Below are 20380 nucleotides of genomic sequence, written 5' to 3' on the forward strand. Positions count from 1 at the left end.
CACAGTTATCATATGGTACAGGGCTGCAGTGATTGGCCCTATTCCATGTGATCTGTGACCAGAGGGATCACAGTAGTAAACAATATCATGAATGACAGCCATTGTTTACTACTTACTACGATCTCTATGATTGGTCACAGCAGTCACATAATACAGAGCCAATCACAGCGGCCCTATACCCTGATCTCTGATCACACAGATTGTGCTCCTGAGTTTGTGCACAAACGACCGATGTGAGAGAATGTAGGGTACTATCTTTGCTGACCATTCCTAAAATTGCTAATTGCTTAGTAGTCATGCCAATCGAATTGCTTAAGTATTTTCCCAGTCATTGACCTGGAGCAGCTATGCAGATTATAAGTATAAAGTTCACTTAGGCATACTTCACACGGCTGTATACAAGCGGCTGTGGTAACAGTAAGCACATTCTTGCCAGCCGTTTTTAAACTATGCATGTACAGTGTGCGTGGTAAGCAGCAGCTGTCAGATTTGTACTCCATACAAATAGCTGGTGCCACTGTGGTTTGGATGTGACTGCTCATGCGAACAGAGTCCCTGACCAACCTTGGACGCAGACAGTGCGCATCTGGGATCATCGTGTCTGGCTGGCTAGTTTGTATGTGATCACAGCACACAGTGCAGCTGCATTCAGCTGCCACTGGAAACAGCAAACTGTCTACCCCTCATCGCCTGTCTGAATGTAGCCTTAAAAGAAAACTATACCCAAAAACAAAAAATTTAACATATTGTGGCTTACCAGTTCTTAAAGATGTGGATGACTGCTTTAGTTTTGTCAGGCCAAAAACATTTTCAACAAATACCGGTTGATCTTGCCAGAAATGCAGTATCTCTGTCACGTGCCATACAGGTTTTTTTTTTCTTCTGTAAACTACTAACCCTATCAAGCCCTGATGTAATAGTGCCCTCCCTTATGGGAGAGAGCCCCTGAAAACATTATGTTTTCTAATTTATGTACACACATTGCCACAATAAACAAAGAATCGCTATGATAATGCAGTAAGTTTGGCTGTCACCAATTGTACTTAAACAGCTTATAAATATTTACAATCTGATTCTATTACCAAAACTATGTAGCAGGAATTGAGTTGCGCAATGTTTTTGGTAGATACGAGTAAAGTAGTAGAGAATAAAGTAAATGGTATGTTCAATCAAATGGTAACCTGTGTGGCCAGTTTAAAGTGAACCTGGGCATGTTATTTTGCAAACTACACATATTATTTCCTAAATGGACACATCAGGAGATCACTGGGTCAGGAGGCTGGTATATAAACAACACATTCCATTTTGTCTGGCAAGGTCACAATAAAGCCTAAAGGAGTATAAAAAGGAAGAAACACATCTTTTAAACGGTTTTTAATAAAAAAAAATAAACATATACATGTGAACATACTGTACAATACTACATTGCCGTGACAAAATTTTTTTCCCTAGTGGAGTTAATGGATACTGGATAGACCAACATTCAAGCATATTTTCTGCTGTCATCTGCAAATGGCTGTCATCCTTTTAAAATTGCATTTGAATCCCTATTTATATGTACCATTTGTTGGAGGGGCAGCACTCTAACCCACTACATGAAATAAATTAAAAGGGCAACTCCACACAAACAGTGGAAATGTGTGGGATATTTCAACGAAGAGTTAGCTGTATACATGGCATTTACCTATGCGCTTTTTAGCCTCGCTTCATAGTGCAGGTGGAAACCGCTGCAGGACCCACACTTCATCCCGCAGCTGCAACCACCAGCACACAAGACGCAGGACCTGCAAGTGCCAATATTCCTAATGGCATGGTAAGCGCTCAGGAAATTGCACGTGCGGTTCCAAGTGCGGCTGCAATTTCTGGAAAGGTGCAGGGACCTTTTTCCTGCGTTTTGCAAGGCACAGCAGCACATTCAAATGAATGCACTGCTGTGCCGCATCCCATTCAAATGAATGCACTGCTGTGCCGCATGCCACAAGACCACACTAGTGTGAACCGAGCATAAATCTTCTAATTTTCTGTGTAAAGCGGAACTACACTGCATCTGGGCATCACAAACCAAAAAAGCTATTTAATACATTTTTAATATACAAAGAAAACTCATTCATCTAGGTCTCCATGATTTACTTTGATGAGAAAACTGACCCCCTAAAATTTCTATCTGTAGCCATCTTGAGTAAGCTCAGGCACGCAGGTAGCAGAGTGTGAGAAATCACCTCATCTCCTGAAGACTCCTGGGATGTAAGACATAATTTGCCTAGGCCTGAAAACCAGGAAGTAACTGAAGAAATTTGAAACAAACTTAAAACAAGTACATATGAAATACGTTATTTACTCATGCTAGAAGCATAAGGACTAAAAATAATCAATGTTTATTGAGTGAGTGAAGTTTTGCTTTAATATTTCCAGTGCCATGTCTTAAAAGTAACTACAGCCCAAATCAACCATAGTATTGTATATGTCCTAACAAACTTTTATGGAGGGAAATACTGGAGCAAGAAGTCAATAAGGGCTCTTTCACATGGGCTGTCAACTCCATTCAGCACAGAATCAATGAGCAGATCTTCTGCTGAATAGGCCAAATGTACGTTTTTGACATACCATTCAGTTTGTCTGCATTTTGACAGCAGACAGGGGCAGAACCATGATGGCTCTATGGATGTAAAGACAGCCACAGTCTAAGAGAAACCTTTCCCCTTGCAGATTCAGAACAGGACCCTTTGCTCTGTGTGCTTTCTCTGCAGAGGTATGACAAACCCCTTGCTGAGAAAGAGCTAGACCTCTCCAATCAGCAGGGGGCATGAGCTTTACAGATTACAGATCTATAGGTCTGACTGAGCAGTGAGACCTTGAACCTCTGCAGAGAACTACTACACGAAGAGTAAGTATCCTTTTTTTGCAGCATGCTGACAGGGTACAAGCTTTTCTACTCTGGATGTGGAAGTTTTATAAAGAAAATAATCTATAAATCTTTGATGACCTTTCATTTTTAGAGACCTGGAATGTGGTTAGCGAATTTAAACTAAAAGTTGAGTTGGGCTTTAAAAAGGCACAGTTCATGTTTTGCACAATGTACCCACATTATTAAAATAAAAAGTATGCATTTATCAGATTTTTGTATTAAATCATGCAGAGCATTGCAACTATGATCTCTCAGGTGCATTGCACAGGCCCTTGTTTTGTTTACATCCCAGCCCCAAGTTAGTACAGACTGCTATGGGGCTAGTAGCAGTAAACAAAGGACAAGTGTGTGAGTGTCTTCCGATTCATAAAAGCCTAGTAGAGTAAGCCGTTCATGAAACACAATGACCTGTAAATTTGGTACTTTTATTCTGGAGAAAGCATAAACACTGATCAAAAACAAAATATAAGACCAATTATACTCTAGCTTGGTAAGGAGCTAGGTTCCCCCTTACTCCCAATACATAAAAGTAGCAGTAACATGAAAGAATAGCACAGCACAAAGATAAAATAACAAAATCAGACTTTTGCTGCAATACTCGCCTTCCATTCAAAAATTTCCCACGCAGTACTTTTTTTTTTTTTTTTTTTCTGTCACTTGACGCCATCGATCTGATGGCCAGCATCATACAACCCCCTTCCTCTGAGACCAGGTCGACCTGAACCTACCTTATCCTGTGACTGAACAGTGAAAAGAGAAGCAGTACATTAATCTCTCCACAAACTTCTCATCAGTGCATTAACTGGTTGGCTCATTGTGCTTCTCTTTACTATTACACCTCAGCTCTGCTTTACAGGAACTGCAAAAGGTGGATACCAGGACAAATTAAAGTACATACACTGCTTCCATTTAAAAAAAAATGTATTTACTAATATAGTAATGATTACAGAGCTGCATTAATTTGTGTCTTTTGTATCTGCCTGGAGTTAAAGGCATATTTTTTTAAACTAAAATAAAAAAAACGTGATGCTTCCCCGCTCTATGCAATGATATTGTACAGACAGCCATTTACCTCCTCTCCTGCGTGTGCCCCCAAAGGAAATTGTGTCCTATGGGGGGATAGGAGGGAGCACGACACCATAGACACACAGTGCAGCTTAGCCATGCCCCCATTAACTCCTCACTGAATTTGGCTGAAAGCAAAAGGAGCCAATGGCTCCCGCTGCTGCCCGTGTCTCCTTTGAGAAGAGGAGAGCAGGGCTGCAGCTGTGAACTGCACTCTATCAATAGAGGAATCGGGTAAGTGCTTAGGGACAGGGAGGGGGGTAATTCGCATTGGAGCATTTTTTTATCTTAATGCGTAGAATACATTAGGGTAAAACAAGTGAAGACTGCAGGACCACTTTAAGCTTTAAGGCATGCTAAGGGGGACTCTCTGTCATCATTGCCAAAAATAATTATTTTGTGCCTGATATACTATTGCACGTTGGTGAATTGGGATGGCGTCCAAGGACAAAATCTTCTTAACAGCATCGATACAGACAAATCCAAATTTCATCTGCACAGCTCACATTTTTGAATGGAACTGAACAAAGCAAATGCACAATTTTTAAATAGTATCTAGCAAAGTATTTTGTATACAATACCTTAAAGGTTATTTCCAGTAAAACTACTTACTTGTGGCACATTGCAAAAGTAAACAGGGCACATAATCAGATAACTTTTTTGGACTGTGTAATTTATGATCTTCCATATATTGACATATGTGAAATATATGCACAAAAATGCCCATTACGTCCATATATTTCCTGGGCAATGTAAAGTAGCAAAAATGAAACAAAAAAAAAAAAAAAAGAAAATTAAATTTAAAAAGCCAACGGCTCCAGTCAACTGTCCATTTCTTGAATTTCACTGGTAGCTGCACCACAAAGGGTATCAGATAGTTCAGAAAAGTCTATGTCAGGCAAAGGAGTTCTCCAGTACTGGAATGAGTTGTACTCTGGAAAGGCTTCATCGTTCTGAGAACACAAAAAAGGAAAGCACAAATATTAGAGGCCTAGAGAGGTTTTCATTTATCCAGGCCATGGTATAGCAAGCGTCAGTTAGCTAGAAAATATTTGTCTCAGTGAGGTTGCTGACTTGCAAATGAGGTACGTGGAAAAAAAAAAAAAGTTACGCTGGTAACTGTAAGCACCCAACCACTGACTGACCTCTCAAGTACTGTAAGGAGGGAAATAGAGTGTCAAGTGTTTACCTTTATCATGAAGTTTTGGGTATTACTCTGGGCTGAAGCATTGGATGAGGGTGACAAGGAAGTGCCGGAAAGGTACAGCAAAGCTGTTGGCTCTGCCTCCCTTATGGGCAAAATAGAAATTTGCTCTAATGCTTTCATGAATATCATGCTATACAGATATCACTCAAATATACTGTCAAAATTTCCCCCAGGGGTGTGGAAATTTTTAAAAAAGCTACTTGTCCAAGGAATTAAATCGGGGTCCCAATCTACATCTCCCTCATGACAATCTACTTCGGGGGTCTGCAACCAGTAAATCATGATCTACCAGTAGATCTCGGCCAGGTGACTGGTAGATCACGGTCTGGGCTTGCTGTCCCTGCCATTCCAGAGAATCAAACAGAGTGCAAAGCAGAGGGACTACTTGTAAAGTGTAGTAGTATGTAGTAGATACATAAGCCAATGCCTCCTCTGTAGTGCTGGCTCCTGTCCCATGCGGAGTGATACCAACTGCATTCCACCTCTTATCCTGGCTAACGGTCTCCAGAGTGGTGCCAGCAGAAGGAAAGAAGAGATTGTCAGGCCAGTGTGAAGTAATACACTGGGCATAAGAATATAGGGCTGCTTTCACACTGATGTTCTACAATTTACCCACACTGCACCTTTCCTACGGGTTTGCTGCACTTAGCTATAGACGTCTATTATATCCTGCGGGTTTGGTGCACCTCCTGAATGCAGGAAATTTGGTGTGCTTTCAGAAAGTGCACCACACCTGCAGGTTATAATGCGAGGTAGTATCAAAAAGCTAAGACTAGTTTTGTAACACACCAACAGATGGCAGCATGCACAGTCACAGGGAGCACCAATCTTCATAAGTCAGTGTGCCAAAAGACATTGTTCTGTGTACATTGGGAGCTGTGCAACTGCCACTATTTCGGACGACGTGTGTTATCATGTCTGCCATTTCATCATGGCCAGCAAGTTAGAACAAAGAGCAAACATGAAATGCTGCGTGAAACTAGGCAAATCTGCCACAGACACATTTGACATGATTCAACAAGTTTACAGCGATGCTGCAATGAGGCGCCGAGGAGTTTTGAGTGGCATGTGCACTTCAAGAGCAGAAGAACATCACTGGAAGATGATGAGAAATCAGGAAGACCTTCAAAGAGCTCAACCCTCCAAAATGCCCTCTTCCTGAAGATGAAGATCCAGCTCAAAGGTCGCCGTTTTGTCAACATTGCAGAGCTTCAGCGATTTGCCCAGTGATCCAAGTGCGTTTGACAGGTGGTGAAGAGGCGATATGTTGTCTCCTCACCACCTGATTTAAACCCATGATTGCCATGCAATGCACTTGATTGCAAAATGGCAGTATGGCAATCAGATGTTTAAATCAAGTGTGAGGAGGTGACACTGTGCCCGGTGATCTTTGACTTCTTCCATGTTGTTGAGGTAGATCTCCACCTCTTTAAGGTTGCCTACCCCTGATCTACTTGTCCTGATAAAAAAATAAATAAATTTAACCAAAACCATACTTAAATAAGGTTTTAACATTGTGCTGTTTATCTCCTACTCACCTCCCTGCTTGTCTCCAGCACCTCACGCAGGGAGTAGCAGAGAGAGGAGAGACCTTGCAGTGTCATAAGCAACCATTGGGTGCTCATCAGAAAAGAGGAGTGTTGGGCTCTCTCAATGCTCAGCACATCCGCTGAGTGAGTACATGAGGTGCAGGTCTCAATGAAAAAAAAAACAACTTTATTCCTTCAGGTTACCCTCACAAACAGAAGCACTTGGGTACTTAGTACAAGCGCATGCTGAGCAGCCAAATCAAGTTCCAGTGTCCGCTCTGTGAGGCTCTATTCACACCTGGGTGTCACAGCAGAATAGCCATGATTCTGCCCACAATCTCAAAAACGCACTACAAAACGCAAAGTGCACGTTCAAGTGCCATTATTTTCAATGGCAAATGCTATGCAGTTTTGCCATGATTGTCACACAGAAAATCGTGTGGAAAATTGTATTATGTTAAAACTATCGCCCAAAAAGGAGCAGGAACTTCTTTAGAGTGACAAACTTCACGTGATTTACCACGATTGCCATGCAATTTATTGCACTGCTTTTTAGGTGCCATTTAAAAAAATAAATGGCACCTGAACTTTCATTTTGCAATTGCAGTTCATTTTGACAGCACAGGCAGAATTGCAGTGATTCTGCCATAATCCCAAAATGCCTAGGTGTGAATGGAGCCTTAGTCCTGATTCACACTGATGTGAATATGATGCAGATCAGATGCAATCCAAAAAGAAGATTCACATGGCATCTGAAAATACATTGTTTCTATAAATGACATTCACATCTATGCAGTGCAATTTTGATCTCGTTAAAAAAAAAAAAAAAAAAGTGTCTTGTGCGAATTTAGAGCTGTGCGTTCCAAACTCGCACAGCATAGAGTATAGTGGCATTCTGACAAAACTGTTCAAATAAGATGCAATTCATAGAAGTGGCTAGAATATATATTTGCAAAAAAATGGAAGGAAGGCAGTTTAGTAGAGAAAAGGATGGATGGCATTCCTAGCATATAAAGGCAGATTGAAAAATCACAGTAGTACTAAATTTGCATTGAACAAAGGGGTATTCACAATCACATCCCTGAATTGTAGTAGAATTGCATCTGACTCACACCTGAACCTACTTCCTTTGACTGTCGCACTAAAAACTTACATGAAAATCGCACCGCATAAAGTAAACTCTACTACTTGGCCACAACAGGCCTAAATGTAAAAAACAAAACACAAAAAAAACACCTGCCTGGCGCTGCAATATGATTTGCACATCCCTGTTCCCCTAATAAAAAGATCACTATTTTAATGTGCCAAAACCCATGAACTCCAAAAATTAGCTTTAAAAACAAAAGAGCATGCATTTTTTTTGCACATTATAGACTGCAATCGTCACACTTCATAATTTTGAGTTCCAGAGCCTAACAGAGATGCATACTGCAGGTCTGTACCAATACATAGGTTTAACCCTCTCTCTGTCAAAGCTATATATTTTCTGAAAGCAGGCCCTGAAGTATAAAATGGTGGCAGTTTATTTTTTTTATGTCACATAATAATTGCAGCTACTGTTTATCAAAACTATAATTTCCTCAAAAAACACATTTTTAATGCACACAAATATAATTTTTTTGTTAACATAAAAGATTAGGCTGCATTGAGTAAATACAGTGGGTATAAAAAGTCTACACACCCCTGTTAAAATGTCAGGTTTCTGTGATGTAAAAAAAATGAGACAAAGATAAATCATTTCAGAACTTTTTCCACCTTTAACTTTCCTAGTGGTAATCCCGAGTGTGGCTTGGTGTTAATTTACAGCACCAAAAGTGGTACCCCGAGCCACACTCGGTATTACACTGTAGTGCTTGTCCTGCGATCTCCCGATCCTTACCTTGTCCTGCGATCCCCCGATGTCCTCCGGCCATGTCCTTGGGCTGATGCTGGCATCCGTCTTCCCTTCCCTGCGAGCGTCAGTACGCAGGGGGGCGGAACCGGCGAGAGATTCAAAATAGTAAAAATATGACACACACAATACATTGTAATCTGTTAGTATTAAAAAATGTAATAAATCCTCCTGCGCTGCTATGCCTACTAGGACTAGTGAAACAGCAGCTTACATCCAATCCTCACCTTAAGATGGACAAATACATAAACTACTTTGATAGTGATGTAGCGCTATAGGTATAATTATGCCCTTTGGTTCGGTACAACACTGCTTCCACAATATTAATATCAATATACAGTCAACCAAACTTATACTTGTGACATTTATAGGTGATTAGTGCAGTATAACTCAAACACATATATATATCCAAGTGATCATTCCAATATTGCTGTGACACACAGTGATTCCTTATGCAGGGATATGGGTCACCTTACATAGGTGATATATATAAGTAACAGTGATATAAATGTCCACAGTATCCGGTGTCTATCTTGTGTATCAACAGCACAAACAATGATAAACAGCATGCTCCTGTGCCGGTGCAGGTAGTGAGTAATACTCCTATATGGCAGGCATGCCCTCTCACCTTCCCCCTGCGACCCACAGGGGCCAAAAAGCCTTACGGATCACCCAGGATCCTACACGATCTCTCCAAGCAAGGATTGACTCCACAACCTTCAGTGAACTCTCCTCCACCTTCCAGCATATATTTTATGTATATACCAGTATATACCTTCACATATCAGCAGAAGTACAAATCGCTTGTGTCACCTCACATGGGTGTACTGAGAACTTTCTGGTGTACTAAGATGGCGCTGGACCGGAAGTGCGTCACACTTATAGATCCTGACGAAGCTACGAGAGGCGCGGCGTAACGCGTAGATGCGACACTTCCGGTCCAGCGCCATCTTAGTACACCACAGAGTTCTCAGTACACCCATGTGAGGTGACACAAGCGATTTGTACTTCTGCTGACATGTGAGTTTGTACTTGGCGGGTTTATTAAATTTTTACATACAGTGTTGCACTATGGAGGATCTCTGTTTTTCTATTGTACGACTCCCAAACATCATGAGTATATATGCGTATACATATTGCTACCTGGCCATGGAGGAATAGTGGAAGGTGGAGGAGAGTTCACTGAAGGTTGTGGAGTCAGTCCTTGCCTGGAGAGATCGTGTAGGATCCTGAGTGATCCGTAAGGCTTTTTGGCCCCTGTGGGTCGCAGGGGGAAGGTGAGAGGGCATGCCTGCCATATAGGAGTATTACTCACTACCTGCACCGGCACAGGAGCATGCTGTTTATCATTGTTTGTGCTGTTGATACACAAGATAGACACCGGATACTGTGGATATTTATATCACTGTTACTTATATATATCACCTATTTAAGGTGACCCATATCCCTGCACAGGGAATCACTGTGTGTCATGGCAATATTGGAATGATCACTTGGATATATATATGTGTTTGAGTTATACTGCACTAATCACCTATAAATGTCACAAGTATAATTTTGGTTGACTGTATATTGATATTAATATTGTGGAAGCAGTGTTGTACCGAACCAAAGGGTCATAATTATACCTATAGCGCTACATCACTATCATACTAGTTAATCTGTTAGTATTACATTACTGTATCAAACCATTTCACATACATTTTGTCCTGAGTGCTTTGTCCTGTGCCCTGCCTGCACTTTTACCGTTCTTTCTGCCTGGAAACTTGAGAACGTCCATGGCATCCAAAAAGCATCCCTTTAGGTCAAATGCAGCTTTAGACCAGCTAGAAAACAGTGATCGTGATTTAGAATCACTTGCAGAATTGAGTGATGATTCGTGGGGAAATTCGTCATCAGACACTGAAAATGCTTCTACGACTGAGCTCAGCGATGTGCGAACTTGGTGCTCTATTTCAAATTTCAGTGTTTTTGATTTGATTACATTATTGAATTTATTATATTATTTTTTATAATTAATTATATTATAATTTATTTAGTGTTTCAAACTTTATCATACCCGGGATGTTTACTAGACTCTTGTTTGGACAGGTTTCAGTGAGTTATTCCTAAGAATTACAGGCCTACAATATAAAACAACAAATTTCCATGCAAAACAATGTACTGCTTTGACATTCAAAAATATTGAATAGCTAGACCACCAGGGAGGTTAATGTAACCTATAAACTGTACAACTCAGTTGAACAACAAACTGAAATTTTTAGTGGAGGTAAGTAAAAATAAAAAACTAAAATATGGTTGCATAAGTGTGCACACCCTTAAACTAATACTTTGTTGATTTTATTCCAGCACTCAGTCTTTTTGGGTATGAGTCTATCAGCATGGCACATCATGACTTGGCAATATTCGCCCACTCTTCCTTGCAAAAACACTCCAAATCTGTCTGATTGCGAGGGCATCTCCTGTGCACAGCCCTCTTTAGATCACCCCACAGATTTTCGATCGGATTCAGGTCTGAGCTCTGGCTGGGTCATTCCAAAACTTTAATCTTCTTCTGGTGAAGCCATTCCTTTGTTGATTTGGATGTATGCTTTGGGTCATTGTCATGCTGAAAGATGAAGTTCCTCTTCATGTTCAGCTTTCTAGCAGAAGCCTGAATGTTTTGTGCCAATATTGACTGGTATTTGGAACTGTTCATAATTCCCTCAACCTTGACTAAGACCCCAGTTCCAGCTGAAGAAAAACAGCCCCAAAGAATAATGCTACCACCACCATGCTTCACTGTGGGTATGGTGTTCTTTTGGTGATGTGTAGTGTTGTTTTTGTGCCAAACATATGTCTTTTGGAAATATGGCCAAAAAGTTCAATCTTGGTTTCAGCAGACCATAACACATTTTCCCACATTTTACTCCCTGCCCCCCTCCTAAAAGATTTCAGTTTGGTTTTCAACTGAGTTGTACAGTTTATAGAGCACATAAAAGGTGGAAAAAGTTCTGAAATGATTTATCTTTGTCTCATTTTTTTACATTGCAGAAACCTGACATTTTAACAGGGATATGTAGAATTTTTATATCCACTGTAGACATCAAATATATCAAGCCCCAAAATTACATGCACTCATGAAACCGTAAAAAAAAATTTGGTGTTTGGGAGTGTCCATAGGCAATGCTTTAAAAGCCTTTACAGCAATCAACTTTGAGTTAAAGTGTTTGTAAAGGCTCAAGGTTTTTTTTACCTTCATGCATTCTATAAATGAAGGTAAAAAACCTTCTGTGTGCAGCAGTGCCCCCAGCCCCTCCTAATACTTACCTGAGCCTCATAGCGATCCAGCCATGTGAACCATAGCCTCGGCTGTCCTAGGTCTCTGCATCCTCAATGACTGAGAATGCGGTCAATCACAGCCAGTTAGCCAATGAGGAGACATGGGGGCGGGGCCAAGCCATGGCTCCGTGCGTGAATGGACACACGGAACCGCGGGTGTATCCATAGTAAGGTGCTTGCTCTGAGGGCACCCGACAGGAGGAAGGGGCCAGGAGAGCCTGCGGGGACCCGAGAAGAGGAGAATCCAGGCTGCTTTGTGCAAAACCACTGCACACCGTAGGTAGGTAGAACATGTTTGTTATAATCCAAAGAAAAAAAAAATGAACCTGTAGAATCCCTTTAACAGTGAATGATGACCCTAGAATTACTGCTCTCATTCTGGCATGCACAACAATACCCAAGATGTTTGGCACAATTATAGATTTGCACACCCCCAAATGCACATTTGCATGTATGTGGGGTTGGGGGGATTTTAAAATGTTTTGGGATGTTTGTTTGCAAGGCACCCAGAAGTCACAAGTGAGCCCAAGACACATGGTGGCACATTCCCAGATGTGAAAAAATGTAATCAGGGGGGCTTTACAGCTGCCTGCAGCACTTTCACAATAAAGCCAGCAGCAAAATAGGCAAACAGCTGGGTGTTTGTTTACATGGCGGTGCTGCCACCACTGTAATAGTTACAGAGGTGGCAAGGAGAAAGGTAAATATCACCTAAAGTCCAACAGTGTGTGCAGTTAAAGTGGTTCTGAAGCCAGATGTTTTGTTATTAACTTAATGCATTACCTGCATCAAGATAAAAAACCTTCCACAAGTTGTACCCCCCACCCTAAATACTTATCCAAGTCCTCTATCGATCCAGGGATGTACACATCAGCAACAGCGCTGGTTCTCTTTCTCTCCTGTCACAGGAAGCAGTAAGGACTTTGGCTGCTAATGCTGTCAATCAGGTGCAGACACGTTGTCTGTCTCTGCCAGTCTATGCACATGTGCAGACACGCTGCGAGTCTGTCAGGTTCCAAACACACCATGGGTCTCTGCCAGGTCCTATAGACCTGGGGCCTGTCTGTTCATGTGAGAGAGATGCACAGATGTTATACAGCATTCTCATCTAGGCAAAAGTAAATAAACTAAAAATATTTAAAAAATACTTGTTTTTGTTTTTTATTTTAAATCCAATCGCTTAGGGAGAGGGGAAAAAAATGAGAAGTCCTTTTCAGGGGCGATGGCCTGCTTTAAAGGAAAAGTACATTTTTCCCAGAAAATAGCCTTTGCAGTCATAGATAATAAAAATCTGTGCAGGTTTGTACAATGATCATTAAAACTGTTGGATGCTCACTCCCAGCATTGCAGGAGTGAAAACAGAGAGCTTTCACATTGTAGCAACAAGGCAGGATGTGGGGTCGCTAACTAGTTTTTTAGCCAGGCTTCTGAGGGGACCCAAATGGCCTACAATCAATAAGATTTATGATCATTTTACAAAGCTGCACAGATTCTGACAGTAGAGAGTCCCAGCTGTCAGAATACAATGCCCTAAGAGGGAGAGTCCTGCATCCACATCACTTGTGTGGAATCAGGAATCTTGTGTTTTCTTTTTTTTTTTAATCTAATTTCTTCATACATTTTGGCCAAAATGTATTCTGCTACATCTTTGCTTAAAAAAAAAAAAAAAAAAAACCCAATATGTGTCAATTAATTGGTTTACGTGAAAGTTATAGCGTCTACAAATGGCAGTGTATTATACTGGAATTTCTATTTATTTTTTTTATACTAGGTAATGGTGGGGATCAATGACTGCAGTGGGCATTCTGACACTGGGTGGGAACTGACTAATGGTCACGGACATCTTCAGTGACACTAATACAATGATCAGTGCTAATAAAAAGCACTGACACTGTACTAATGACACTGGGCAGGAAGGAGTTAACATCTGGGGTGATCAAAGGGTTAACTGTGTGTTGTGCTTACACTGTGTGCTGTTTTACTAGAGAGATGTGCTGCTTTCTCTCTCTCTGCTGTGAAGAGAGAGAAAGCAGAATGTCCAGGTTGACAGGACATAGATCTGTGTTGTGTACACACAGATCTCTCCCGTCAGCTTTAGCATCGATCACCGAGTGCAGGCAGGACCTGGTGATTGACATCCGCTGCAACCAATAGCAGTGCGAGTAGGGCGGCGCGCGCGCCCCTTACCTGTAAAATAACGTATATTTATGTGATTTTGCACAGAGCAGCCTCCCCGTAACAGTATATCTGCGATAGGGTGGTAGGTAAGCGGTTAATTAAAAATATGTATCAGAATACATATTGGCCTAAATTTATTTAGAAATTTGATTTTTAATTTTTTTTTTTATTGGATGTTTTATCACAGAATGTAAAAAAAAATGTTTGAAATTTATTTTTTCATTTATTGCGCAAAAAAAAATACAAAACTCAGTGGTTATCAAATACCACCAAAAGAAAGCTCTATTTGTATAAAAAAAAAGACCTATATAAATTTGTGTACAGCGTTGCATGACCGTGCAATTGCCAGTTAAAGTAACACAGTGCCAAAAGGCAAAAAATGGCCTGGTCATGAAGGGGGTAAAACGTCCGCCAGTCAGGTGGTTAGGATGGCAGCTTCCTTGGCTGAAAAGGAGAGGAAGGTTTATGCAGGCCATACATGGTTTGAATTCTGAACGATTTGTCCTCTAAAGATCAAAACATCGTTCGTTCTGTAATCTGATGGTGCCACCAATGATTCCTAGATTGTAAGCTCTAAGGAGCAGGGCCCTCAAATCCCTCTTGTATTGAACTGTATTGTCTCCCGTTATATTGTAAAGCGCTGAGCAACTGTTGGCGCTATATAAATCCTGTATAATAATAATAATTTCGAAAATCGGTCATTTTTCATGAATTTTCCAGCATGTCCTATAAACGAAATGGGGAGGAACCACGAAAATCGGCCGATGCCATTGCCCCACTAACGAAGCAAAAATCGGGCGATTATTCTTAGGTCCAACTTTCGTACGAAAATCGTTGGGAATTCGCACCATGTATGGCCTGCAATGTTCTGCTTGGATTCCCTGATTATGTGATGAGGCTTTTGGATTTGGTATGTATAGACTGTCACACAGGAGCTGTTGGAAATGTCCTGGGCCCGGTTACCTGGCACTTGTACTGCAGCTCCTGGCTGTGCGAGTTCTCTACCCCTCTCATCTTCTTGCAGGGAGGAGGGGAGGATGTAGTTGCTGGGAAAGGTGGGAGCACTCTCTCACACTCCTCCTCCGGGGGGGCGCTCTCAGGCTCCAGCTTTCTCTTCCTTACTGGGAATATTTGTACGACATCCGGGGTGCAGCGCTTGGAAGGCAGCGGCTTCTTACACGGAGGCAGCACGGTGACCAGGGACTGCAACTCACACTTTCTCTTCGTCATGTCCCTCAACACACAGCTCACGTGACCCACACTTGCGACGGCCTGCTCTGGTGACGGGGAAATGTTGTTTTTCCGGTCCGCCATACACAACTTCCCCGCTCTATAGAAAAGCACACTCTCCGCCTACACAGGGCACAGCGGCCTCTAGCGTCGCCTGGACGAACTGTAGCAACAGGGTCTGTGTGTTCCCGAGAAATGCCATGGAGGGATGCTTGGAAATAATAATGAGAAGAAGAAAAAGAAACAATTCAGTTCCAGAAGGTTTCCCCCCCCTCATATCAGTCCATTTTTTGTCATACCACACTGCGCTACTTTAACTGGTGCTTAAACCCAGGAGCCTGCATTCACTATATCTGCTCTCCAGGGGCGGACTGACCATTTGGAAACTTGGGCACTGCCCAAGGGCCCGGGGTCAGTAGGGGGCCCCATGAGATGCCCCTGGTACCTTTTTCTTAGCCTTTTTTTAGTTTGGGCAAGGACATGGGCCCCATGATCCCCTATTGCCCGGGGGCTCCATGAGTTGTCGGTCCGCCCCTGCTTTGCAATTATTTTAGTAAATATAAACTGCTAAATTCCTTTTCTCATCAGCAGTTAGAGCAGTCTTGTGACTTCAGCAGAGCACTGGTTAAAGCTTGTAAGAGGAGTTTTCTTTCTGCTCTAGGAGGATGTGAAACCCCTGACCTCTGAACAGTGCTGATTGGCCCTGGGCTGTTCACATGCACTCTCCCAAGGAAAAAAAAAAAAAAAAACCTCTAGCAATACACACCAAACTGAGCATGTAACTACAGAGCAGCACAGTAGATAAATGGTTAGCACTCCCACCTGGCAGTACTAGGGTCGTTGTTTCAAACCCCAACCATGACACCACCTGTTTGGAGTTTACGTGTTCTTCCTGTGCCTGCGTGGGTTTCCTCTGGATACTCTGGTTTCCTCCCACACTCCAAAGACATGCTGGTAGGTGAATTGGCTCCTGTCTAAATTGGCCCTAGTATGTGTATATATGAATGTAAGTTAGGGACCTTAGATTGTACACCCTTGAGGGTTAGGGACTGATGTGAATGTACAATATATATATGTAAAGCACTGCGTAAATTGACGGCGCTATATAAGTACCTGAAATAAATAAAATAATTCAGGCTGTATCAGGTGGACCTTTGTACAAGAGAAGAGGCAGATAAGACAGGATCAAACAGCCTGTTAACACAATGCAGAGGATTAACCCCTTAGGTTCCACAGTGAGTATAACAAGCATGCTTTACTGCATATAAAGACTGATTTTACTGTTGTGGGCTTAGTAACACTTTAAGCAGTGATGCAACGCTGTACCCATATGAAATTTATATCATGTTTTACACACAAATAGAGCATTTGATCTCCAATGTTTTTTTTTCTTTTTTTGCAATAGAAACTAAAGAAAAAATTCTGAAAAGTTTACAAAAAAAAACATTTTCTACTTTCTTTTATAAAAATATCCAAAAAAGCTCAATTTTCTCCATAAATTTAGGCCAGAATGTATTTTGCTACATGTCTTTGATAAAAAAAAAAAAATCAAATAAGTGTAAATGTATTGGTTTGCATGACAGTCCTAGCATGTACAAACTATGGTATATATACTGGATTGTTTTTAATACCACTAATGGCTGCGATCAATGACTTATAATGAGACTGCAGGAGTGTGACGGGCAATCTGACACTAACCGACACTGACTAACTGCCGCTGACTTTATCAATGACAATTATACAGTGATCAGTGATAATATTATACAGTGTCATTGTACTAATGGCACTGGCTGGGAAGGGATTAACATCTAGGGCAGTCTAGGGGTGAATGCGTGCCCAACTACACTATATTGCCAAAAGTATTGGGGCACCCCTCCAAATCATTGGATTCAGGTGTTCCAATCACCTCCATGGCCACAGGTGTATAAAATCAAGCACCTAGGCATGCAGATTACTTCTACAAACATTTGTGAAAGAATGGGTCACTCTCAGGAGCTCAGTGAATTCAAGCATGGTACCGTGATAGGTTGCCACCTGTGCAATAAGTCCACCCGTGAAATTTCCTTGCTACTAAATATTCCATGTAAGATCAAAGCAGAAAAGCGAGCACTAAAACAATGAACAGCTGAAGCGCCATAAAGGTAACCAAAAACAACCTACAAGACAATATGATAAATATAGGTGTAGCGCTAAAATATATGACGACAAAATTTTCCAATGTGATGTGATCATACGCAATAAATATATATGAATAAAAGTTTATGCAAAAAAAAATGAATAGTTATTGGTATTCAAACATAAAGTGACAAAGTGCAAGTAATGTGCTAATATATCATTTCCACAATAAAGTGCTAATATAGTGATAATTGTGAGCACATAATAGTGCTAAAGTATCAAAATCCAATATATGACAAGAAAAATGTCCATAAAGTGCTAATTGTGAAGATCCATCCAAGAATGATCTTAAGGTGAGTGCTTCGTATACTCTAACGATTATTCGGTGATGTGCCAGGAATATGTTAAGATTACTCACTCACCAGATGCGTAATAATATGCATTTGCATATAATGTCAGCCGGAGGTCCCCTAAAGGAAGCTTCATGAGCTAACAAATCTACAGAGCCCATTCTGGAGGACGGCTGAGGTGCTGCAGATAACCCAGGGGAAGGGGATCTCTCTGACCAGACCAGGCTGTATACATCCTTAAGGGACCTCTGGCTGACATTATATACAAATGCGTATTATTATTACGCATCTGTTGAGTGCATAATCTTAACATATTCCTGATTGGAACACCTTTATCCAATGATTTGGAGGGGTGTCCCAATACTTTTGGCAATATAGTGTATGTGTGCTTAGGCATACTTGCTGTTTCTGTCCCTGTTATGGAAATTCGCCCTCTCCATTTGTACTAGTGACCATTATCAGTGAAATAACATTTCACATCTACACCTGAAGAGGAAGAGAGAAATCTTACAATGGGGACACAAATTCTGGTGAAAACGAAGGATTCATTCACTTTGGAGGAATTTCCTCTCACTTTCTGTTTGGCTATTACACAGGAAGTGAAAGGAAATCTCTCCAGTGGGACAGAGATGGCAAAAAAACTGACAGGGGTTATAACCCTCCCTTACTTTATCCAAAAAAAAGAAAAAAGTTTTGCTTTCAGTTCTACTTTAACAAGTTACCCCCCCCCCCCCTTGCGGCAGGGCAGTGCAGTGCAGGGAAATGCTGTCAACTTTTGAATCCAGCTCGATGCTGCTTGCAGGATACTTTTTCATACATTTGTGACGGCTCAGGAATGACACTGGAATTCACATGTCAAAAAAAGGAACAGCTGTGCCTAATGCCAGTTCTTTCCTGTGCAGTTCTGCAATATTGAAAACTGCCCTGTACCTGGGGAGATGAACTACCCAGCCTGTGTGATTGGGAGTAATGTTGTAGATACTGTAAATAACAGGACACTAGGCGGGTACGTCTATGCTACTTCTATATGTTGTATATGTGAAGTCATCGCTATTAGAATATATGAAAGAACAGAGAGGACCGAAAGTGTATCCAAACCCTGAAAATGTAGTATACTGTATTGCATATTTACAATATGGCTTGCCAAAAAATGTCATTATTGTGGTAAAATTGTTTATACATTTTACAAACACATTGCATTCCATGACTGTTCAGCATAAAGCAGAACTCCAGCCAAAATACACTCACCGGCCACTTTATTAGGTACACCTTGCTAGTGCCAAGAAAATATCCCCCACACCATTACACCACCACCACCATCCTGAACCACTGATACAAGGCAGGATGGATCCATGCTTTCAAGTTGTTTACGCCAAATTCTGACCCTACCATCTGAATGTCACAGAAACCAGTCTGCCCATTGACCTCTGACAATAATAGACATTTTAATCCACACAACTGCCTAACACTGGATATTTTCTCTTTTTCGGACCATTCCCTGTAAACCCTAGAGATGGCTGTGCGTGAAAATCCCAGTAGATCAGCACTTTGAAATACTCAGACCAACCTTTCTGGCACCAACAACCATGCCATGTTCAAAGTCACCTAAATCCCCATTCTTCCCATTCTGATGCTCTGTTTGAACTTCAGCAAGTCATTTTCACCACGTCTAGATGACTAATAGCATTGAGTTGCTGCCATGTGATTGGCTGATTAGCAATTTGTGTTACCAAGCAATTGAACAGGTGTACCTAATGAAGTGGCCGGTGAGTGTATGTTACAAATAGTCCATTAAAAGATAAAAATCAACTTTCTTTTGCAATATTCACTTTCCCTCCAGAGAATTTACCCCCCTTCCTGAGCAGGCCATTTTTTGCAATATGGCGCTGCGTTACTTTAACTGACAATTGTGCAGTCATGCAACAGTATACATAAATTAAATTTATGTCCCTTTTTTTCCCACAATAGAGCTTTCTTTCAGTGGTATTTGATCACCTGTGCGTTTTTTAGTTTTTGCGCTATAAACAGAAAAAGAACGACAATTTTGAAAAAAAAACAATATTTGTTACTTTTTGCTATAAAACATATCCAGTAAAAATTTTTTAAAAATAAAATGTCTTCATAAATTTAGGTCATGTATTCTGCTACATGTCTTTGCTAAAAAAAAAAAAAAAAAACCCCAATACTTGTAAATTAATTGGTTTACGTGAAAGTTATAGCATCTACAAATGGCGGTATAGATATGGAATTTTTTTTTTCTATACTACTAATGGCGGCGATCAGCGACTTATAGTAGGAGTGCAGCATGCATTCTGACACTGGGTGGGAACTAACGGCCACGGACATCCCCAGTGGCACTAATACAGTGATCAGCGCTAATAACAAGCACTGACACTGTACTAATGACACTGGGCAGGAAGGGGTTAACATCTAGGGTGATCAAAGGGTTAACTGTGTGCTGTCTGTGTGTTTTAAATAGTGTGCTTTGTGTGATTTACTAGGGAGACAAGCTGCTTTGTATTGCTCTGCTTTGCAGAGCAATACAAAGCAGCATGTTCGTGCTTACAGGGGAGAGGTCTGTGTTGTTTA

The 20380-nt window shown here is 41.2% G+C and overlaps 1 protein-coding gene across 1 annotated transcript; it reads right to left on the reverse strand.

Annotated features, from left to right (window-relative positions):
* Positions 1-1359: 1359 nt before the first annotated feature.
* On the reverse strand, positions 1360-15435 carry LOC149435307 (uncharacterized protein C9orf40 homolog). Its single transcript, XM_089662805.1, has 2 exons — positions 15060-15435; positions 1360-4923 (listed from the first exon to the last, which is right to left on the reverse strand). Exons 1-2 carry the CDS (start codon positions 15408-15410, stop codon positions 4792-4794), a joined length of 483 nt encoding a protein of 160 aa, XP_089518931.1. The 5' UTR covers positions 15411-15435; the 3' UTR covers positions 1360-4791.
* Between the last annotated feature and the right edge of the window lie 4945 nt (positions 15436-20380).

Source organism: Staurois parvus, unplaced genomic scaffold (genome assembly GCF_062004578.1).
Source record: "Staurois parvus isolate SC_StPar_1 unplaced genomic scaffold, SC_StPar_1.0 ptg001552l, whole genome shotgun sequence".
Taxonomy (NCBI): Eukaryota; Metazoa; Chordata; class Amphibia; order Anura; family Ranidae; genus Staurois; species Staurois parvus.

Coding starts and splice junctions, on each gene's coding strand:
- LOC149435307 (XM_089662805.1), bottom strand. CDS start 15,410: ATGGCGGACCGGAAAAACAACATTTCCCCGTCACCAGAGCAGGCCGTC. Junction 4,924..15,059: donor AGCTGCAGTACAAGTGCCAG/GTAACCGGGCCC, acceptor TTGTGTTCTCAG/AACGATGAAGCCTTTCCAGA.